The 24,700-nt window shown below is 43.3% G+C and overlaps 1 protein-coding gene across 1 annotated transcript; it reads right to left on the bottom strand.

The window, feature by feature from the left end:
- Nucleotides 1-931: 931 nt before the first annotated feature.
- On the bottom strand, nt 932-21,856 carry LZTFL1 (leucine zipper transcription factor like 1). Its single transcript, XM_075921880.2, has 10 exons — nt 21,704-21,856; nt 20,438-20,562; nt 15,085-15,279; nt 14,602-14,662; nt 13,521-13,589; nt 10,907-10,972; nt 10,706-10,783; nt 5,698-5,871; nt 3,027-3,130; nt 932-1,996 (listed from the first exon to the last, which is right to left on the bottom strand). The coding sequence occupies exons 1-10, from the start codon at nt 21,704-21,706 to the stop codon at nt 1,978-1,980; spliced, it is 894 nt and encodes a 297-aa protein (XP_075777995.1). The 5' UTR covers nt 21,707-21,856; the 3' UTR covers nt 932-1,977.
- Nucleotides 21,857-24,700: the final 2,844 nt, after the last annotated feature.

Genomic DNA, 24,700 nt, shown 5'->3' on the forward strand with positions numbered 1-24,700 from the left:
GAGCAATACAGCCCTCAAACTGACAGTGTACAATAATGAAAAGATAAGGTCTAACAATAAATGGACTGAACTAGTCATATTAAGACCTGATGATACTATAAGGCAACAGCTTCCATTAATTTAACTTAATGCTGCACATCCAATCTTATTATATCATTATTGTACTAGTGTTGTACAGTAAACTTCCAATAATACGGCACCTTTAGGACCCAGGGGGTGCCAGATTATCAGATATGCCGGACTATAGGCACGGGGGACTATGAGAGGTCTTGGGTGGAGTGGGGGGGGATGCACCCCTCGGCTCTGAGGGACCAACCCAGCACCACCCCTAGCTGCTCTGCCCCAGACTTCCCCAAGTCAGCCGCTGCTGAAACTGACCAACGGCTGACTCCGGGAAGCCCAGGGCACAGCACCTCTGCCCCGGGCTTCCCGGAGTCAGCCGCTGGTCAGTTTCAGCAGCAGCTGACTTGGGGAAGTCTGGGGAAGAGCAGCTGGGGGTGCTGCTGGGTTGGTCCCGCAGAGCCGAGGGGCAATGCTACGGGACCAACATGGCAGCATGTCAGCTGCTGGTCAGTTTCAGCAGCCGCTGAATCGGGGAAGCCTGGGGCAGAGCAGCTCCAATTGTCCGGCTGCCCGGAACACTTCTGGGTTCCAGATGGTGCTGGACCATCAGGCGTGCCAGACCACTGGAGTTTTACTGTAGTATGTGCTACAGAACATTTGGCCTTGTGTGTTGACTAGCCCACTTAATCACCGAAGACTTTTACTTCAAAATAAAAAGACAAAGGAATCAAACAATCCGGGGTGATTTAGTGCAAAACTCTCTTCACTGAGAGAAACATCACTTCCCAAAGCAATTTCAACTGTCCTGTTGCCATGAAAAAACAAGCATGATGGTCCTTGTAAAGAAACCACACTCCAAAATCCAAAGTTTGATGATGAAAAACATAAGTGGTTTTATTTAGAGTTATATGCAACACATATATGAACAGAGAGACAAACAGATAAAATATATTAAAACAGGCTGGCAGGTAAATACAGAGGGGGTTTTGGTCTAAAAACTGGGTAGCTAAGTGTGCAACAGAAAAAGAGGAAAAAAACTCCCATAACGTTTTCCCCTGGAAAGTTGCTCTGGCACCAGCTTCCTCAGCTTCTCTAGATAATGTAGTCTTAACCTTAATACTTTGAAAGAATCAAAATACCAGTGTTCAAGTTAAAGTTCTGAGCCATGCCCGTGAGGGAGAAATACACTTTTTATTCTATATTCCTATTGAGCAATTTATATCTGTGATATCTGTGATATATTGCAGAAGCCAGCAAGTACTTTTTTTTCCCCTTCAAATTTGAACTAAACTGTTTGATAAAAATTGATGCTGAATGTATATCATTACTAGTAATGTCACAGTCGAGTATACATTGTTTGATTCCCACATTGCATATTTGTTCCCTATTAACTAATGCACACCCTATATTCAGCAAATAACTTGCACAGAGGAAAACTGACAGACAGAAAATTAATTTTATGAAGTTAGCATATTGGTGTTTTTCTGGGAAAGTTATGCCCACAGAATGAAAAAAAGCCACATCTTAAGTATGTAAATTGCATCTCACAGCTGTATAGAGAAGAACTAATGCATATTTTATTTTGACAAAAATAAACTCCTTTCTTTGTAAATAACTGTCTTAATTTGGTGTTTGCTATTTCCCAGGCAATGTACAAGGTTAACTATTAAAAAGACATAAATATAGAAACTAGGGCACTCTATAAACTTTGTTCCCATCTTTCAGTTCTTATGTAAATAAAGTAGGAATTTCAGTTTCCTATCAACAAAAGGTTGTTTTTAAGTGTTGGCTGAAGCAGAAAATAAATCATTCAAAACAAATCTCTGAAAGTATTTCAACAAATCCCTTAAAGTAACACAACAATCTGTTCTCTTTGTGTGGCAGTTTCTTGAGAGACCAAATGCTCTTCACATTTTAATCATCTGGTTCATATCTAAGAAGAAAGAAGTTAGAGCTAGAGAGGATAATGTACCTGATAGTCCTCAAAGAGAAAAATGTTCAACCAATTTCTTGTATCTGTGACATTTTCATGGCAATTTACAATTTAGAAGGATGTAACCAACTATTTTTCATTTAGAAAAAATTCTCTCTTTAAACTGAAACTCATTTGGCCACTTTACCAGCCCTGCAACCAGTGGAATGTGCCCTGATGGCCACCCACCAATCCCTAACAACCACATGAAGCCAGACTCAGGCCCCATGTCTGCACAGGGCTTCTGGGGCCCCAATGGTCTTTGTCCCCCTTTAGTTCCTGGCAGCATAGCTTCAGTGGAACAGGAGCTCCTTAAAGAGATTCTTTCCTATATCTACTCAATAGTGGGCCACCCACTGCCCCATAGTGATTCTTCTTCTTCCACTGCATAGGTTTGGTGTACCAGGATAGTTCCACAGAAAGGAAGGTCTGAGGGGTTAGGTCACTAGTCTAAGATACAGAAAGCCTGTATTTAAGTCCATGTTCTGCCACAGACCTCTTGTATGATTTTGGGCAAGTTGCTTCTCTGTCTCTTAGTCACGTACCTGTAATTTGAGATGGCTGAGAGTCTACGTTCCTACCTAAGCCACGAAGGAAAAAGAAATCGCCCTTATCCCACCTTGACATTAGGAACAGGAGAGAATAGAAGTGCAACAGAAGCAATTGCCACTCTGTTCAGCACCTCTGTGCACAGATCTTGTGGGTATATTTTGACTGTCATAATCCAATGAAACTGTTTCCTACCAATGTGTATTTGTGGCATCACTGTTACTGTAAAGATGCCAATTTAATTTTAATGTTTAAAAAATCATTGATATTTTGATGAAAAATGGGTCAAGGTTGGCATATTCAAAGTTTGAGAAGAGTCCTACTGAATTTATTCCAAAGAGACGTTAAAAAACTGCTTTAGGAGAATCTGTTTTACATTTACAGAAACAACATGGAGGTTGAACATACTTCTTGAGACAACAGACGGAAGAGCACAACTTACCTTGAAAGTCTTCTCCGTAGATCTTTTATCTGCTCATTTTTCTTGGTGAGAATCTCTTTCATGTTGCGGTAAGCAGCTGTTTGCTGGAACTTCTTTTCCAACTCCTGCTCAAAAGGAACATGAATGCATTACAATTTTTTTAAAAGAACAATTTAACTGTGTTTCTCCTTAGGCTTCATATCAGTGTTCAGTCCAAAGCTCTTACTGCTGTTATTGCCTCCTTTTGATCAATACTCAATAAATATTAATGAAACACCTATGAAACTTTTGGTGATAGCAACCTCTGTAACAAAATTTGTATTGAAAACATTTGGCTTTTGTTTAGATAATGTCTACAACAGTGGGGCTCGGAACACATACCACAGTGATGCATAACCTGATTAAAACAGATTTAAATTTTTTTACCAGATACTGATCTGGGCACTTTAATAATATCACAAAATTATAACCATGTGAACAACCTGCAAATGCAGATTGCACATTTCTAGTTCACAATTCAAGTATACTCATGATCAAATCAAACATGGACTAACCTAGAATACTATAGAATAACCAGATACTTCTCTCCAATCTACTTGCAAGCCCATAGTCAAGTGAATGTCAGTTTGATGCCATGTGACACAAAGCATTCCAGTTGTTTTGGAAAGCCCTACAAAATGATTTATAAGCAGTTACGTTTTTAAAGGCTCATTGTGTAATGGATCATACGTCTACAAGTAATAACATGTATAGCTACAACAAACTCAGATTTTAGCTGATAGTCATACATCTTATTATGTATGCTACAACCTGTCAAATAGTATTTTTGTCTTTAAACAAGTTTATATTTTGTAGGTTCAGATATAAATAGCATACAGTATTTTTGTTTTTAGTGACCTAAATGTGATTTCATTTTCTTCTCACACTAATAAAAAACCTGTTCTCATGAGTGGCTCACACTTGTTCCTGTAATACTTATCTGCCATATCTGAACAAAATAACAAGAATTTTTAGTTACCCAATTATGCTTCTCCTTGCATTAAAAGTTGATCTTAGGTGATAAGAAATATTGTAACACTTCCCTCAATAGAGTTAGGGTTCAAAGAGAGACTAAAATATGCATATGTATACATTTTATGCATATGTATGCTCCATGTTTTTTAATGGTCTCTTGAAGCTCAAGCTAGTCTTTCACTTCATTTCCATATAACAACCTAAAATTCTTCTTTCAGTTTTAAAGACAGCTTTAAAGTAACAGAAAATGACATGGACCAAGGTGAATTGAAATGAAGGTATAAAAAATTTATATGTGAATAGCATTTTCCCTACTTCAGGATTCGCAAGTACATCACAAGATAGACACAAATCAAAGAAATACAAGTAGCTGTTGTGTCCAAAATAGCACCATACCTCTGCAACCACATTTCAGACTTCAACAATAACTATGCCCTCTTTTCCAGAATGAATTTAAGATTATCCTCCTCTTTCATGCAAAATTAACATACCATTTCCTCACAGCTGTACTTCTATATCAGCACAGGTCTAAAAACAATTTGTTAACTAGTGTTCCCTCTACTGGTTCTAGAGAAGAAAATCATAGCATGCAGTGAGTTTTTCCACATGGCATCATTAGTTTAAAAGTGCATTTATGCCTAAATTTTCAGAGCACTGCAAGGGAAGTTGTCAATGGTAATTATCAAACCAGATACATCACTTTCAAGATATAGGGAATCAAATTGAAGAAATTAATTTTCGCTCCTCCCAGTGCATTGTCATTTTTAGATGCATTCTGCAAATCAGAAGTATGTTCACGGACACATTCTGCAATCTTCCACCACTACAGCACTCACTGTGGGATTTACCAGTACAAAACAGGTGTCTCAATTGATTGCTAATCATACAAAGTCGTCAGCTTCCACTATGCAATCATCACTTTCCTGTAATGGGATTCTGGTGTTGCCAACTTCTCACAGAGATACAAACAAACCTGCTTTCTAAAGATCTGCTGCCAGTGTTTACAGTTATTTTGAAATGACTGCACAAGCTGTATTTCGTGTCCATATGATTGTGGCTCACCAGGGATGACATAATCTATTTCAGTGGTCCCCAACCATTTGGGGTTGCCGGGCGCCAGGGGGCTGCATTCCGGGGCCGGCGCTCTCCCCCAAGCGCCGCGCGCCCGGGGCCGCCGCTGGCACTCTCTCCCCCCCCCCCCCCAAGCGCCGCGCGCCCGGGGCCGGCGCTCTCTCCCCCAAGCGCCGCGCGCCCGGGGCCGGTGCTAGCGCTTTCTCCCCCCCCCATGCGCCGCGGGGGGTGAATCCACGGCGCCCCCGGGGCCAGAGCTCACAGTGTGCCACGCGCCCGGGGCCGGCTCCAGCACCGCGCATGCGCCACGTGCCCGGGGCCAGGCCAGCCCTGAGCACTTGGCGGGCGCCGAGAAACGCCCCCGCGGGCGCCATGGCGCCCGCGGGCACCGTGTTGGGGACCACGGATCTATTTCATACACATGGAACTATCTTAATTCTGATAACTATGCTCTTCATTCTCAACAAGGGAAGAATATAAAAAACAAAAGATGGTGATGTATCCCTAATAATCTGCATGCAATATACAGAATTTTTTTTATCATATTAAATAGTTTAAAAAAAAAGTGAACAAAGAGTGTATCTGTACACTGTAATAAGAAGCTAACCTTTTCAGCTATAGATAATTGGTCCTGAACCTTGAGTAGGTCATGCTTTGTCGTCACCAAGTTCTCTTCCAAGAACTTTTGGTTGACAGTACTGTCGTTCAGAGTCTTCTCAAACTGGCACCTCAGAGCAGAAACTGTATCTTCCAGTTGACTTATATCCTGGGTTATGTTAGTCTTCAAAAGAAAAAATATTATAATTATTTTTTTACAAAATCTTAAATGAAACGAATGTATTCAACAAATAATTTAAAATACAATCACAAAATATCTTTAAATAGTGAACTACAGCATTTTGAATAAGTAGGTTAAAAAAAAACCCTCACAGGTCCTAAAGAATGATAATACAAGTTTAGATTTCAGGAAGCATCAATAAAAACATCTTTAAGGTGGATGGAAAGGCTTCTTTCTTTCCAAGTCAAAATTTCAAATTCTTAGAAACTGCTTCATTTCTCTGTGGGAATTATATTCCATTATCTCCTATCACTTATCACTTAGGTACAAATACTACACTCAGTGAAGTGTACAGGCAGTCCCCGGGTTACGTACAAGATAGGGAGGACTGTAGGTTTGTTCTTAAGTTGAATCTGTATGTAAGTTGGAACTGGCGTCAGGATTCAGCTGCTGCTGAAACTGATCAGTTTCAACAGCGGCTGAATCTGGACGCCAGTTCTGACTTACATACAGATTCAACTTAAGAATCCCAGGCATCCCCAAGTCAGCTGCTGCTGAAACTGATCAGCAGCTGATTCCAGGAAGCCCGGGGCAGGGGCTTCCTGTAGTCAGCCACTGGTCAGTTTCAGCAGCGGCTAACTTGGGGACGCCTGGGGCAGAGCAGCTGGGGTGCTGCTGGGTTGGTCCAATAGCGCCGCCGCTCCTCGGCGCTACTGGACCAACCCAGCAGCACCCAAGCTGCTCTGCCCCAGGCGTCCTGATTCAGCCGCTGCTGAATCTGACCAGCAGTGGCTGAATCAGGACGCCTGGGGCAGAACAGCTGGGGTGCTGCCCGGTTGGTCCAGTAGCGCCCAGAGCGGCACTACGGGACCAACTGGCAGCGCCCCAGCTGCTGTACCACAGGTGTCCGGAGCAAAGCCACGGAGCACGGGGGCAGCGGGACAGCCCAGACGTGCCATGGCTGTCCTGCTGCCCTCGGGCTCCGCGGCTTTGCTCTGCTTTGCTCCCCGTCCCCCTGGTCTGCAGACCAGGGGAACGGGGGGGGAGGGGGCAAAGCAGAGCCAAGCCGCGGAGGACGTGGCCAGCTGACAGCTGTCAGCTGACCGCGCGCTCCGCGGCTTGGCTCTGCTTTGCCCCCCCCACCCTGGTCTGCAGACCAGGGGGAGGGGGGGCAAAGCAGAGCCAAGCCGCGGAGCGCGCTGCCAGCTGACAGCCCAGACGTGTCTGGGCTGTCAGCTGGCCGGGCGCTCCGCGGCTTGGCTCTGCTTTGCCCCCCCCCCCGGTCTGCAGACCAGGGGAACGGGGGGGGGCAAAGCAGAGCAAAGCAGAGCCAAGCCGCGGAGCGCGTGGGCAGCGGACTGCCCTGTCCGCTGCCCACGTGTTCCGCCGCTTTGCTTCCTCTCCCTGGTCTGCTGGAGACCAGGGAGAGTAACGGCCCCGTTTGTAACTGCGGATCCTACGTAAGTCGGATCCGCGTAACTCGGGGACTGCCTGTATTAAGAAGATTGCAGAATATAATGAGAACGTAAAGGCCTATATTGTAACTTTTAAAGCCACTGACATGTTAGGAGAGTTGTAGAGGAAGATGGGATGTGGGAATGTTAAGGTATACATCAGCAACTAGGGATGTAAAATCCTGTTTAATTGGCTAATTGGTTAAACATATTGTTTAACTGGTTATTGATTAAAGGGGGGGCTGAGCAAGGGTGTGTGTGCTCCAGTCCAGCTGGAATGCCCTCTGCCCCTCTCCACCCGCTACAGAGCTGGAGTGGTCTCCCCTCCGTAGGGTGGGGCTGCTCCAGCCTGGCCACAGCAGTCTGTACCTCTGGCCCCTCTACCACAGGCAGGGGCTGCACTGGTGCAGGTAGAGCTGTCCCTGCCTGTGGCAGGCCAGGGTGCCCTGCAGGCAGGGGCTGCTGTGGCGTCCCGTTTGGAGCAGTCCCTGCTTGCGAGGCACCCGGGCCCACAGACAAAGGCTATGCTGGCCGAGATGCTGGAGCCACTCCTGTTTGAAGTGCGTGCCCCAGAGGGCTGAAGTATCTCCCTGCCCACAGCAGATGGGGATCTGCTCCAGCCCCGGTCAGTTAATCTTAACTGGTAAGCCTCACCCAGTAAAGGAGAGTATACACTAATAGCAATTACTCATATCCTGTGAAAAGAAGCAACACACATGCCCTTGAGCATCAGCCTTGTGCCGTAAATATGTGGTCACCTAACTGCTACATCCATATTAGGGATGTTAGATGTTGATTAATTGAATAAAAGTGTAAGTGTAACAAATCTTATCAGTCACACTATTATTTGATGGTTCCTGGGGCGGGCTGGCAGTCAGTGTGCACTTGGCACCATTCCTGTGAAGTCCTCTACCATGCTGCTGCCTCTGTATCAGTGTGGGGTGGTAGGTTTAAAAACTGGCTCCCCTGCAGACCAGCTCCTGCCTGCTGCCCGACGCTACAGAGGCACTAGTGCAGGGCAGCAGCAGCCTCTGTCCATGGGGGGGCCCTAACTCCCTGTGGACAAGGGCTGCACCTGCATCCCGCCTGCCCCTCCCCTCCCTTACTGCTGCCTCTGATACAGAGGCAGAAGTGTGGGTGGGGAATTGCAGCTCCAGGATGCGAGTGCTCATGGGGAGCCAGCAACACTGGCTCCTGCCTGTCTTCCCTACCCCTCTGAGAGGCAGCAAGGGAAGGGAGCAGGTAGCTGCTTGGAGATGGCACCCAAGGGGAGCTGGCTTGAAAGCTGGTTCCCTGTGTGTACTGGCTCCCGCCTGCCCCCTTCACCGTTTGCGCTGCTGCCTCTCGGTAGCAATGGGTGGGGAAAAGTGCATGTAGTTGTTAGGATTAACCAATAAACACAGGCTTATTGGTTAATCATTTACATGGCTATACACTAACATCCCTAGTCCATATACATTAAAACTTCTCATTTATGAGAAGTATCTGATGACTCTTGAAAATTTCTATCAGGACTCAGAAAGGCTCTGAACTATGAGAGAATCAAAGGAACCAAACCCTTAAGAATGAAGTTCAGTCCCATTTCATACAAGGGAGCTAAGATCTAACAGTAGGAATTCAGCCAAGATTGTATCTACTGAGACTCAAAGTTTACTTTATCTTAAAACATTTTGGGATTGAAGCTGTGTTGAGAAATTATATACAGTTAGAAAACTGCATTTGTATGTAATCACAGTTTGATTTTCAGCAAGTCCATATGCCTTGTCTTCCCATTTTGAACACAAAGACCCAATCTTTAGTGAGACAGACATGATCTGTTGCAGTCATGATTAAAGTAGTTACAGGATGCACATATTCCAAGTCCATGTTAACCTGGTCTATTAAAGCATGATTATGATTATATAATTTTACTTTCATTTTATTAAAGGCACAATGACACCAGCTACGCTTAAAAAACAGACTCCAGCCACATGATATTTTCAGATACAAATGTGGAGCACATTAATTCTTCACCTGTCCCCATTAGCAAAACATCTGTTTCAGAAATTCTATAACCAAAATAATCCCATGTAGGGCTACAATTTTTTTAAGAAATCAAAATCTCTGATAAGTGCCTTCATAGGAACTGCAGATATTCAACACTTCTTAAAGTCAGGCCAGCTGTTGCCTACACAGACAGACAGCAGATAAGACTTGTCCTTTAAAACTACCAGTGTAATATATACAGGTACAAGAGTTTAAAAGCCAGATAAAGAAAGTATTTGCTGTGACCTTTAAATTAAACTACCAGTGAATAATATTAATGTATGAAAATAACAGATTCTAAAAAAATAGTAGGGGGCTTAAAAACATATTAAGAAAATAGAGTACATACCAGAAACCATTTAGAAAGCAAAATAAAAAGAAATTGGGATTACAAATATGGAAATTAAAAGGACATACAATTTTGAGAAAGGGAATTGAAAAATTCACTTCAAAGATAGCAATACTACTGACACTAAAAATGTCAGTTTCCCAACATTATTTTCATAAAAGGCTGAAAAAGCTAATAAGACTAAATGTTTTCAACTAATTTGTTACAAGAACTAAAATATTTTAAAGTATTCTTTATAAACTGTTAGATATTAAGAAAATAATTGTATAGGCTAAAAAATTAAGAAGGTGAATCAAACAATTTTTTTTATTCTATTTTTCCTACCATGGTTAATCATATTTGGATCACCAACTTTTACAAGAGAAACCCGAGGCCCTCAATTCAGGCATAGATAGGTAAATGTAGGAAAAACTATTTTGGACTAAGAGTTAAAGGTGTATTTGCAATTTAAAGGTCTGTGAGTTTGATCCTATGCACAAGTAAATTAATGACATAACCCCTATTGACTATTGGTATAGTCTCTGACCCTACTTTCACATCTTTTTTAACCTCTTAAGAGTCTGACTCAGAACACTTTATTCTGGTATTTTCCCCAAAAAGAGCTATGCAAATACATAAAGGGAAATGTACAATACTACTGACCACAAACTGAACATTTTATTGCTGAATTAGAACGGAAACTAGATGATGCATCTTTTCTAACAAAAAGGCAAAAACAAAAATAAGAAAAAAACAAAACATCACCCTTTATTGTAAAATAATTAAACTAATTTTGATCTTTAGAATACAAAGAAAAAACTTTGGAATGGGACTTTGGTAATTTCCTACCATGCATTAATTCATACATAAGCATAACATATTTTTCTTAAAGGATAAGCTCTCTAAATGTTAGTAGGACCATGGCAACCCTAAGTAGGACCTTTGTGTGCCCCACAAAGTCAACTGCATCTGTCAGGTCTAATTTAGCTCTACAAGCCTTGGTAATGGTTCAATGGAGAAAATAGCCAACCTTTTGATCTCCCTGAATCATCTGTAATTCCTTCAGTGATTTCTCTAATTTTGTTTTTTCATCCAATGCACCTGTAGCCTGCAATAAATTGGAAAGACAAAGACCAATAAAGCAGCTTTTACTGGAAATTAAGAAATTAAAATTAAGTTCTATTTTGGTATTTTTAACATGTACATACATCTAAGTTTATGGTGAGTTTACCTGTGTTTCTATTGTCTTGAGTCTAGTCTTCAGTTTTTCATTTTCTTCTTGAAGTCTTGTAATTTCCTTTTGGTAAATAAAAATTAGTTTTACCATGAATACAGTTGCATGACTGAAGTTAATAGACTTGCAGTTATTTCCAATTATTTCAGGCAAGTAAATATATTTTCTAGTTTAGAAATGCTCACTTATATGTTAATGCTTAAAAAAGACCACCTTTCTGTGGGTCCTTGGTAATTCTTTATGGGCTTGATCCTGCACAGTCCTGGGCATTCAGGTCCCAACAGAGCAGTGAACCTTAATGACACGTTCTTAACTACGAATGTGAGCAATCACACTGTAGTCTACAGGACTACTCACATAGGGTATGTCTACACTACAACGTTAATTCGAACTAACTTAGTTCGAATTAGTTAATTCGAACTAAGCTAATTCGAATTAACGGATCTAGACTAAAAAACTAGTTCGAATTAGCGTTTTGCTAATTCGAACTAGCATGTCCACATTGAGTGGACCCTGAACAGGGCTTAAGGATGGCCGGAAGCAGTGCCGGCAGGGCATCAGAGGAGGACTTAGAGCGTGGAGCTGCTGTCTCAGGCTAGCCGAGGGCTGCGCTTAAAGGGACCCGACCCCCACCCTGGACAGACAGTTCTCGGGGTGCCCTGCTTGAAAACCAGTCCTGGCTTGGAGTGCCCGGACTACCCACACTGGGCACATCACAGCACTGGGACATCAGACCAGCTGCATTTGCCGCAGGCTGCCATCTGGGGAGAGGGAGCAACTGGGGGGCTGCAGGACAGCTTCCACCCCAAAAGCCCGCAGAGCCAGCCCAGTCCTCCCCATCGGGGGCTCGTGCCCCATTCCTCCCTCACCTCCTTCCACTTACCCTTCCCTAGCCCCTTTTCTTGATGTACAAAATAAAGGACAATTGTTTTCCAAAATGGAATCTGTCTTTATTGACCAAAACTGGGGGAGACTGGGAAAAGGAGGTGGGAGAGGGGAAGAGAGAGGCTGGGAGAGGGGAGGGCAACTAAAATGATCAGGGGTTGGGAACAGGTCCCATATGAAGAGAGGCTAAAGAGACTGGGACTTTTCAGCTTAGAAAAGAGGAGATGGAGGGGGGACAGGATAGAGGTCTCTAAAAGCAGGAGTGGGGTGGAGAGGGTGCATACAGAAAAGTTCTTCATTAGTTCCCATAAAGAAGGACTAGAGGACACCAAAGGAAAGGAATGGGTAGCAGGCTTCTAACTAATAACGGAAAGTTGTTCTTCACAAAGCAAAGAGTCAACCTGTGGAACTCCTTGCTGCAGGAGGCTGTGAAGGCTACAACTAGAACAGAATTTAAAGGGAAGTCATGGAGGTTGGGTCCATGGAGTGGTATTAGCCAGGGGGTAGAAGTGGTGTCCCTGCCCAAGGTTTGTGGAAGGCTGGAGAGGGATGGCACGAGACAAATGGCTTGGTCACTGTCTTTGGTCCATCCCCTCCGGGGTAGCTGGTGTTGGCTGCTGTCGGCAGACAGGCTACTGGGCTAGATGGACCTTTGGTCTGACCCAGTATGGCCATTCTACGCTCAGGGCTCAGGGTCGGGGGTCTCACTGGACCACCTTGATTTTCATGCACACCTGCTCCTGCCGCTTCAATCTGGAGTTATTGCTCAGAACCAGATGACCGAAGGAGAGGTAAGCGTGGGCGAAAACTAGATGACCCAGTGTCAAAGAAAAACCATCTCTAACAATTGATGCGTACCCCTACTCACAAGATTGGATAATGGCAGATTGATGGCCTTAAAGTGGAGCTAGAACCCCTCAAAGATGACTGATTACAGGATGGGCTTTGGAAAATGTTTTGGGAACACTGACACCAAAGAGATAACACTCCGGTCACATGCTGACACAGCGAAATCCATAGATTTCAACAGAGAAAAGGATTATAAATGCAGGGTGCTTTGCTATGGAACTTTGGGTTCATCTTGCCACCAACTCCAGAGGAGCATTGGATCAATCGACCGACAAAGGCCCTGCTCCCCATCTGTGTTCGATCTAGCTGGCCACTAGATTGATACAGACTCTGGACTCGTAACTATGACATCGTCTTGCGGGACTGTTTGTCTGTGAGTGATTTAAAAGCATTTGCAACTGTTGTATTCTCAATAAATGCGGCGTATTGCCTTTTCCCCATAAAGGATTTTGTGTGCTTCGTTTAAGTATAACACCAATATCCCATTAACTCCAATGATGAGCATTACACAAGTTTCAATCTACTATCCAGCAGGAACTCCAGCCTTATGAAACAATCAGCAAAACATCACCTCCCACTAATCCTATTAATTAAATAGAGGAATTGTAACAATAATAGTTTTTCCTAAAAATCTTACAAAAGTAATTTTACATTGGCAATATATTAAATGCCACAAGCACATAGTTAAATGAATCTTCAGAAGTGTTTCATTTATTAAATGATTGTAGTTTTCCTTTACATTTTGCAGAATATTATAATGCCTAATAAATAATGTTGGACGTATTATCCAAACTCTGATCACTGGGTAGCATCTAAATTCATTTGAATAAATTAAATGCTCATCAAGCCCAAATATGTCAAGGGAAAGAATTCCTACCTTGTTTAGCAGCTCTGACCCACCTTCATTTAATGGAGCAAGTTTAGGCTTAATAAGCTCTGAAGTGGGCTAAAATAATGACAAAAAGACAAAAAAATTAAATGTCATGTTTTCTTTCTAGCATTTTTTTTAGTAATTAAAATAACTATTTCAACTCTATCCTTTATGCTGTCTGGTGAAATGCAATCAATGACTGTTTATTCTGAATTCATCAGGATTGGTCCCTTTCATTAAAACTAACAAATACTATATAACTTGGTTTTCAATTTTTTAATATTTGCAGAGTTCAATTTTTTTCAAACAGATTCTTTTTTCAAAGTCTAAAAGACAAAATAAAGATAAGATATTTCTGAAACTACATTTAAGTAAAACATAACAATACATTTATTTTACAATTGGCATCCTTAGAACTGAAGTTTATTTAACTACTGTTTAAAAGATGGGAGGCAGGATCTTAAATTATACATACATCTCCCAATGATGCAATTATCACAAGTCATATAAGTTAGAAAACACTAAAAGAAATAATGAATGCCTATATCATTAAATGAGCACAGAATTAATAGTCATAAAAATGTACATAGTTTAAAATAATTTCTGTTCACTGTAATGTATTTAAATTTTCAAATATTCTGTATGTTAATTGGATATAAATTTACACTATGATGCAAACAAGAATATGTGATTATATCAGATAAACCTTTCTTTCTGTTACTTTCTACCTTGCAATTTCTCATACGGTCAAGATTTAAAATGGAAATTGCACCCCCATTCCCCCCAAAAGACCAAAGAGGTCAGTTAAAAAGCACTTTTGAAAAGTTAGATCATTTACTTAAGTAATTAGGGGGTCACGAATCAGCTGAGGTGGCCACTTGAGGCATGATATGCATACGTTAAGAAGCAACTATATAAAGATTTTGAAGCTTAACTATAGGCTGCTATTTTTGAACATCTTTAAAGGTTCTAGCATAAATATCTTTCCTTGTAAGCACAATAAAATAGTTTATTGTAAACTTCTTTAACAGCTCTAGAGGTTTCACAAGGCATTTGATTATAGTATTTTAGGATAATCAATCTCTACCTTCTTGTTTGAAGATGTAATTTCTGCCTTTTCAAATTCAGCAACCTGCTCTAACAATTCTCTTGGAGAGACAAATAAAGGGAAACGTTAAGTTTATTAGACAATGTTGTTAAATACAATTTACAGTTCTTCTGCTGTGGTTCTTTTTCAAGGAAAACTTCCATTAGGCACACAGAATCACACCCCAGATCACTACAAAAGAAGGCAACATATATATGCCACATACATAAATAAAAATAAATTCTAAGTAAGAAAGTTCTAAGTAAGCAAGATTATTAATTACATGGGCAAATGATTTCATTTTATGTAAAAGTTTAAAGCATCATTTGTAATACTTTAATTGAAAAACTGCATCTGAAACAAAATTGTTATTGGTATAATATACCTCTCAGATCATATTCTAAGATTAAGAGGTTAACAAAATGAATGTAGTCAGTTTAAAGGTATCAGTAAAACTATTCTCTATACGTCAAATGAAGTTACCGATTTTCCAGCTCAGAGATGTCAGTTTGTAGCTTAAGGTACCACTTCTCAGCCTGTGAAAAGAGTTGGCGTAGAAGTAACACATTGGTGTATGCCGTGTTAATGAGTTCTGATTCCACTTCACTGTGTACCACAGTCTGCAACCCATCCAGCATTTCTATCACCTCATCTATTGTGAAAGTCTCCTCCACCAACCTAAACAAAAAAGTTAACAAAAGTCATGCGTATCATAAAAAATTATAACTCTGCAGCAATCCAAAGAACTTCACTAGATAAGATAATGCTTGTAGCTAACATAAAGACCTTTTTAAAAAACTGTGCTGAGATTTGCAGTGTGATGTTTTTGAGAAAAAGGCAAGCATCTTTTTGGGATGTAATAACAATAGTGTTGTATGCAAGGCCCAGGAGTTAATTGTTTTGTTCTGTTTGCACTGGTGAGGTCTCAGCTGGAATACTGTATCTAGTTTTAGGTAGCACAATTTATGAAACAAGTGCCCAAGTTGGAGAGAGTCCACATGAGAGCAACAAAAATTGTAACAAATTTAGAAAACATGACTTATGAAGTAAAGTTGAAAAACTAGGCAGGTTTTGTCTAGAGATGAGAATGCCAAAGAGAGGCATGATAATTTCTTGAAATATGTAAAAAAGATGGCTAGGAAGTGGGTGGTGATTAATTGTTTTCCATGTTGGATATTAGGAAAAAACATTAATGACAGTTAAGCACTGAAACAGTTTATCTAATCCCCATGATTAGATCTTTAAGAACAGCTTAGATCTGCCAGAGATGGTCTATGAAGGTAACCTTAATCATGTCTCAGTATGGTGGGGCAACAGACTACATGACCTCTTGAGGTCCCTTCCAGTTCGACATTTCTATTATCGTAGATAACTATGTCATTAACAATTCATTTAATATTTTACTTGAATCTTTTATCTGATAGTTTTGGTTAAATACACATTTTATTATGTATCAATTATTTTGTTTTGGGCCTCAAGTCTAATTTTGATTTACCAATGGCAATATGTTGCCAAGGTTACAATTTCACAGCAATTTAACAGAATTCCAGTTAAAATTTAAAAAATTAGAAAAAAAAACCCCTTTTGTAGAGATTGTTTAGATCAGTGGTGGGCATCGTGCAGCTTGCATGTAGCCCACTGGGATTCTACATGTGACCGTGCAGCTTCCCCATCCCTGCACTCTCTCCCTGTGCTTCTGAAGTGCAGGGCCACCAGCATGCATTTACTTCTCACCCTCCCTAACAACATTTCTGGAACGCTGTGAATCGACTAATTGCTCCCTCTCAGAGCTTGAATGCCACGAATCTTCCCCTTTATGTTACTTTTGTCAGCAATTTAATTTGCCCCTAATAATGAATCACCTTGTGTTGAAAAGGCATGATAAAGAAGGAGAATAAAGAACGGCATATTTAATCTTATTCTTGAGGTTATGGTTAGTGCACATGCCCAATTTCAATCTTATGACCCACCGAGATGAAGGATGGCCACTCATGTTGTCCACTCATTAGTCTTGGTTGCACATTACTGGTTTAGGTTGAAACATTTCCCTTTTCATACTTTTAAAAGCAAAGGTGATCCAGTATACTTGGACTTTCAGAAAGCTTTTGATAAAGTTTGTAAGCAAAGTAAGCAGTCATGAGAAAAGAACAAAATCCTCTTCTGGATCAGTAACCAGTTAAAAGATAGAAGACAAAAGGCAGGAAAAATTGTCAGTTTTTACAGTGGATGGAGTAGGGACCCAAACAATCTGTACTCAGACCTATGCTATTCAATAGAGTCATATAATCGGGACTATGGGGTAAACAGTGAGATGGTAAAGTGCGAGGATGATGTTAAATTACTCAAGATAGTTAAGTCCAAAGCTGACTGCAAAGAGCTCCAAAAAGTCCAAACCAAACTGGGTGACAGAGCTACAAAATGGCAGATGAAATTCGATATGGATAAGTGAAAAGTAATGCACACTGGAAAACATAATCCCAACTATATGTACGCAATTATGGGGTCTAAATTAGCTTCTGGCATTCAAGACATAGACTTGGAGTCATGTATCGTTGTCTGAAAATATCTACTCAATGTGGAGTGGCAGGAAAAAAAACCTAACAGTATTTAGCACTGTTAGGAAAGGGATACATAATAAGACAGAAAATATCATAATGCTACTATACAAATCCATGGCATACCCACAGCTTGAATATTGCACGCAGTTCTGGTTGCTATTAAACCAAGGGTCAGCTCTAGTCAAAACCACAGGCATTAGCTTAGAATTAAGAAACTCATAGCTGGAAACCAAATCAGCTCACCTGTATGTTAGTTTTGTTCAAAATAGGTGTTAGTCTTTTGAGAACTTATTTAGTGTTTAGACTCTAAAGCAATCTATAAGCATTTCATAATCTTATTCATTTCCCAGAGCTGAGTGGATCCTAGTGTCTGTGTTGTTCTGCTGTGGTCTGTGACCCTGTGACAGGGCGCCTGCCCTGCACTGGCCCTTTAAGGGCAAAACTCAGGCTCGGAGCAGGGGCTGGAAGCAAAGACCCAGCTGAGGCGGTTAGGGCTAATGAGAGCCCAGCTGGGGGATATATAAAGAAGCACAGTTTGCTTTAGAGGGGGAGCAGTGAAGAGCTGGCAGCAGAGGAAGCAGGAGGCTCCCAGGAGGGAGGACTGTATTGGGGCAGCCAGGCAGGGCTAGGAGAGTGCCAGCTAAGGCACTCCCTGGTTGGGGGCCTGAGGCAAGGCCTGCGGCTTAGAGGGTGGTAGCAACGCAGCCCATGTAAGCAGGGCAACAGATATACACCCTGTGCCGGTGATGAGTGGCCCGTACAGACTGTAGCTTGCCCGGAGATGGGTAGATGAAGACAGTCAGTGGGTCACTGAGGCATGGGGGGGGGGGGTGCACACCCTGACAGACCCCAATTCTGTGCCATTGCTGGGTAACACGACATTTTGTCTCAACAGACAGGGTGATGGGGTGCCTCAGAAAACAGATAAGCAGGAGCAGTGGTATTTTCAGCACATCACGCGACAGTCTCACAAGGATTTCTGTGACTAACCTGTCACAAGGAATATAGATCTTAGGAAGACTGAAAAAAGACTGGGACTGTTCATCTTAGAAAATAGATGACTATGCCAATGTATGATAGAGGTCTATTAAATAATGAATGGTATGGAAAAGCGAATAAGGAAGTATTAGTTATCTGGCATATAATTCAAGATCCATTAAATTAATAGGCAACAGTTCTCAAACAAACAAAAGGAATTAGTATTTCACACAACATACAAGTAACCCTTGGAATTCAATGTGCAGTGACAATCAAAAGTGGGAATCATTAAGGAGTAGATAATAAGACAGAGAATATCTTACTGCCACTGTATAAATCCATGATACTCACACATATAGGCTGTGTCTAGACTGGTCAGTTTTTCCGGAAAATCAGCTGCTTTTTTGGAAAAACTTGCCAGCTGTCTACACTGGCCACTTGAATTTCCGCAAAAGCACTGACTTCCTACTGTAAGAAATCAGTGCTTCTTGCGGAAATACTATTCTGCTCCCGTTCAGGAAAAAGTCCCTTTTGCGCAAAGCTTTTGCGCAAAAGGGCCAGTGTAGACAGCTCAGATTTGTTTTCCGCAAAAAAGCCCCAATCGCAAAAATGGCGATCAGGGCTTTTTTGCGGAAAAGTGCGTCTAGATTGGCATGGACGCTTTTCCACAAAAAGTGCTTTTGCGGAAAAGCGTCCGTGCCAATCTAGACGCTCTGTTCCGAAAATGCATTTAATGGAAAACTTTTCCGTTAAAAGCATTTCTGGAAAATCATGCCAATCTAGATGCAGCCATTGAATACTGCATGCAGATATGGTTGCCTCATCTCAAAAAAGATATGTTGGCATTGGAAAAAGTTCAGAAAAGGGCAACAAAAATTATTAGGGCTATGGAATGTCTGCCACATGAGGAGAGATTAATAAGACTGAAACTTTTCAGCTTGGAAAAGACATGCCTAAGGGGGGGATCTGATATAAGTCTATAAAACCATGGCTCATATGGAGAAAGTGAATAGTAATTTACTCCTTCCCATAACACAAGAACTAGGAGTCACCAAATGAAATTAATAGCTATTAGGTTTAAAACTAACAAAAGGAAGTACTTCTTCACACAGTTCACAGTCAACTGGTGGATCTCCGTGTCAGAGGATGTTGTGAATGCCAAAACTATAAAAGAGTTAAAAAAAAAAAAAGCTAGATACATTCATGGAAGAGAGGTCCATCAATGACTATTAGCCAGGATGGGCAGGGATGGTGTCCCTAGCGGCCTGTATCTGTCAGAAGCTGAGAATGGGCAACAAGGGGATAGATCATTTGATGATTACTAGTTCTGTTCATTTCCTCTGCAGCACCTAGCATTGGCACTGTCAAAAAAATGAATACTGAGCAAGACAGATCTTTGGACTGACCCAATATGGCCATTCTTATGGAAATCATTTTCAGGAAATGTTGTGAAGGCCAGAAGTATAACTGGGTTAAAAAAAAAGCTAATATCATGGAGAACGGCTCCTTAATAGCTATCAGGTAGAATGGTCAGAGGTGCAACCCCATACTCTGGGTGTCCCTAACTCTGATGGCCAGAAGCTGGAACTGAATGACAGGGATTGGGTCACTTAATAGTTGTCCTGTTCTGATTATTCTCTCTGATGCACCGGGCACCAGCCACTGTCAGACGGCAGGATAGTGGTCTAGATCCGTGGTCCCCAACATGGTGCCCGCGAGCGCCATGGCGCCCGCGGGGGCATTTGCATGCGCCCGCCAGGTGCTCGGGGCTGGCCTGGCCCCGGGCACATGGTGCGCGGCGCTTGGCGGGGGGAGCGCCAGCCCCGGGCGCGCGGCGCTTGCGGGGGGGGAGGGGGAGCGCCGGCCCCGGGTGCGCGGCGCTTGTGGGGGGGGGCGCCGGCCCCAGGCGCGCGGCGCTTGGAGGGGGCCCCGCCCCCCCGGCTATGGGGGGGCCCCGCCCCGGGGGGCCCCACCCCCCGCCATGCGGCTATGGGGGGGGGCCGCCCCCGGGCGCCTGGCAGGCGAACGGCCACGCCCCCTGGTGCCCGACAACCTGAAAAGGTTGGGGACCACTGGTCTAGATGAACTATTGGTCTTGCCCAGGATGACCATTCTTACGTTTTAGGTTTTCTTTTGCAGGGATATACAAACACATTCCATACAAATTAGTTGCCTTAATACATGTAAGATCAAATATACCTGATATGTAATTTAACAGGTGCCTCAGGATTAATCCCAGGCAAAAGACAGTTTTGGTCTTCTTGGGTTTTTGCTTTATTATTATTCCCCCCTCATGGTACCTGCTATCCTTAAGATCCTGAAAGCAAGAATCCACTGTCTTGAGACGGAGACCACGCTTGGAACGAGCGAAGCGCATGTAATTGATCACTTCATTCTGGTGGTGATCATTTAGACCCAGCTCTGCCTGTGGATAAGGCACCACAATAAAGATTAACATATATATGAGATAAACTTTACATAGAAGACTTCAGTCCAGATTCAATGGATTCTAGGAAACTAGGAATTAAATACTTGTATGGATCTGGATCTTCCTTCCCACATCTTCCTTCTGTACTAGTTTTTAAAGTTTAAAAACTTGTTTTAAAAATCCAAGCTTCTCTGCAAATTATAAGTAACACCTTAGATTAAGGGTGGGCAATAATTTTTGAAGGGGACCACTTCATGAATTTCAGAAGTAGCAGCGGGCTGCTCCAGAAGTGGCAGGGCCTTGGGCAGAAGGAGAGGGGCCAGGAAATTTCTTGTGCTCCCTCACCCACAGACCCTGATTGGCCTGGGGGTGGGGGAACACGTGAAGTCTTTGCTCTCCATCCCCACTCTGCCAGCTGGCAGTTCCCTCTGGTCCCATGCACCCCTGGCAGGGGAAAGAAGACTTCACACAGTCTCCCATCCTCAGGTCTCGATTGGCCTGGGGGCAGAGCAGCACCAAAAGGGCTGCAGGCCAGATCCAACCCACCGAGGCTCGTTGTCTTGCTCACCCCTGCCTGAGATAATTAAATGTAAAAACATTTTACAAAAGGGATTGACTTTACACTATTGTTTATTTGTTTCATGTACGTTGTGCATTTCTTGAATCACCACAGACCGGGAAAATAGCCTTGGGCGCTCCTCTTTCTTCAAGGCAGAGGGGGGCAGAAATTGATGATTTTTGACCCCACTGGAGGCTGGGGCAAGGCCACAGTAGCGGGCAGGATCCAGGGCTGGGATCAGCTGTAGCGCCGCTTAATTAAGCCACCTCCGCCCCGCGCCAGGAGCCTCGCAGGGATTTGGGGGCCGCAGTTCAGCGCCTGGTCGCGGGGAGCTGTGGGCCCGTCTAGGTATCAGCGTCTCGGCTGGGATCCAGTGGGGCTCCCCTGCTGGGCGGTGCGGAGCCGGGCCAGGCTCGGGCCCCTCGCTCCTGACGGCCCCGGCAGCGCAGCCCCCGTAGAGGAGCGGGGAGCCGCGTCCCACCGGCGGGGGAGGGAGCAGGGCCGCTGGGCTGCGGGCTCAGCATGGTCCCGAAGCCGGTACCGAACCCAGATGAGGCCGGAGTCTGCTTCGTTACTCACCATGGCGACTCGAACTGGTACCCGGGTACGGGACCGGGAGGTGACGGTTGATTACAGAGCAACGGTTGCCATGGAGAACAAAACCTCGCGAGTTCTATACTGCCACCCCATTGGACGAATCGCTTTCACGTGACCGGAAGTAAGGGGGTTGGATGAACGACCGCTCATCGGATTCTTTTGCTGCGTTGCGCGGATTTTTTGGGAGGAGGGGAGAAGTCGGGAGGGGGGGGGGAGGGAGATGTACGTAAGCGGCTGTGGGGGTTTCCAAGGGCAACGGAGGCGCGACCGCCCCCAGCGCGTTGCACGTGCTCATTGAGCCCTTGTCTGCTTTGAGCTGCCAAGCCAGAGGGGGGCGCGCGCGCGCCTCCCTTCAGCGGCCACTGACGCTCATCTCGCCCGTTGTCCTCTGTGCAACGCGTTCCCAGTGGGGCGCTGGCCCGCGCCCTGCGCAGCCGCACGGGGGTGGACATGACGTCAGCTCTGCCTCTGCAGCCCCCCCCCCCGCCAGCATCTGGCTTTGTATCCCGCCCCGCTGTGGGAGACAAGTGATGTTGGGCTGGCTTTGTTAAAAAGAGCAAGGGGCTGCTGTGCAGGGCGAGGGGGGAAGGGGACTTGCAGAGGCACAGGAGCCACACGGATTAATTAGGAGAAATATGATGTTGAAGCCAGTCTCGTGGGATTTTTTTTTTGGGGGGGGGGGAGGTCAGGAGGCTGGATCCCAGTTTTTAAACATTGGGGCTTATGTCTACACTGCGGGCTGCTTGCACAAGAACTGTTTTGCACAAGAGCGCTTGCGCAAAACATCTTGTGCAAGAGTGTGTCCAAACCACCATGTGCTTTTGCGCAAGAGTGTCCGTGGCAGTGTGGGCACTCTCTTGCGCAAGAATGCTCTGATGGCCATCTTAGCCAGGCCCTCAGGTGCTGGGGATGCCTCTGCATCCCCTGGCTTGCACAAGAAACCCCAGTTGCCTATCCACATTGCCTTCTTGCACAAGAGCTTTTGCGCAAAAGGGCTTTTTCCTTGAGGGGAGAGGACTAGCTCTTGTGCAAGAAGCCCTCTGTTCCAATGCTTTACTGTACATTTACTTGAGCAAGAACACGTGTGCAGTGTAGACGCTCCACAAGTTTTTGCAGAAGAAAGGCCATTCTTGCACAAGAATCCTGCAGTGTACACCTAGCCCCAGGCTACGTCTATACTGCGCTCTCTTGTGCAAGAAAATATGCAAATGAGGCAAGCAGTGAATATTGCCATGCCTTATTTGCATGCTTAATGAGCTCTTGTGCAAGAGCCGTTCTGCCTGTAAAAAATATGGCAGAATGACTCTTGCACAAGAGGGGTTTTTTTACGCAAAAAGGAGCTGTGTACACGGCTCCTTTTTGTGCAAAAGCCCCTTGCAAAAATGGCAGTTCATTATGCAAATGATATTCACTGTGTCGCCTCATTTGCATATTTTATTGCGCAAGCGAGCGCAGTATAGATGTAGCCTTGAGGTTGTGGTACTGAATCAGGCAGCCAAGAATTGGGCCCTCTGGTTTTAGCAAAGCCCTGCACCTTCCCTCTCCCTCTTTGTTCACTCAGATATGTCTCCGGTTTCAAAAATCAACAGGATCAGTTGAATCAGAGACATGGGAGGAAACTTCAGTGATGCCAACCCTGTCACCTCATCAGAAAACAAAAGACAAACTTTTAACATTCAGGAGATTTGTATAGAAATAATAAGTTGCTTTTTTCTCAAATGTAAAGCAACTAACAGATTTTTGCTCAGGTAATTTTTTCTAAAATAAAAATACACATGCTCTATTTAAATGATTGTATTTTTCAAAAATAGTGTTATTTTTATGAAGTTAATTTGAGTAATTTTTTTAAAAATAGGAAATCCATCAAGTGTGTTTTTCTTCTTCATCCCTATAAACTCATGTCATTTACTATTTTTTTTTAAAAAGGGCTATACTTGATTTTGTATCCAAAACCATTATCTTTTAGTTTTCAAACCATAAGCACTGATTTAGTTGTGCTAAAAGAGAGCATTACTCCAAATTACTCCAAAGAGAGCATTACTCCAAATAACATTTTTCTTTTTTCTTTTTTTCCATAATGTTTATTGAGAAGCAATCCTAATGCGGGTTCATCCTGTTTTTCTGGCTCATCTTGGTTCAATCTCTTCCAACATTCACTCAGTTATGTCATAGAATATTAGAACAGTAGAACTGGAAGGGACCTTGAGAGATCATCAAGTCCAGTCTCTTGCCCTCATGGAAGGACCAAGCACAGTCTAGATCAGGGGTGTCCAAACTTTTTTCAAAGAGGGCCAGATTTGATGAAGTGAACATGAGTGAGGGCCGACCATTTTGCCTGACATTCTTTGAACCATTAAAATTAAATGCAAATTAACTATTTTATGCAAAGTTTATTGCAAACGGCAAACGACATAACACCAACTATACATGTTGTGTCCAAATATATTTATAACTGATTTAGACCAACTGACATTAACTGAGATTTTACAATGTATTCATCTCAATTGAAAAAAAAACTTGCCTACACTAATGTGAAGGGTGAAACTGAGATCTGGACTGCAGCACATAGGCTAGGTCTGGTTCAAAGGCAGTGGTTTTGATGCGCAAAATGTCACGCAGGTGAGAGTCACTTAGTCTTGTCCTCACGCGGTTCTTGTTAAAGTTCATAGCAGAGAATGTCTTCTCACACATATATGTTGAGCCAAACAAGCTCAGCATTTTCTTAGTCAATGTTCGAATCTCTTGAAACCGTCTCTTATCCAGTTGGCGGTAAAAGTTCACAAGAGAGAGCTGTTGGTGACGACTGCGTAACTCGCTGTCACAATGCAGCTCAATGAGCTCGAGCTGCAGCTGATCTGGAGCATCCTCGGGGTCAACAGAGAATGGAGAGGAGAAAAGGCTGATTTCCTTTTCAATAGCTGCAAAGTCCTGAAAGCGCCGTTTAAACTCCCCAGCCAGAGATGCAATGTCTGCTGCATA

The sequence above is a fragment of the Pelodiscus sinensis genome, chromosome 2 (assembly GCF_052426305.1).
Source record: "Pelodiscus sinensis isolate ZL-2025 chromosome 2, ASM5242630v1, whole genome shotgun sequence".
Lineage (NCBI taxonomy): Eukaryota > Metazoa > Chordata > Testudines > Trionychidae > Pelodiscus > Pelodiscus sinensis.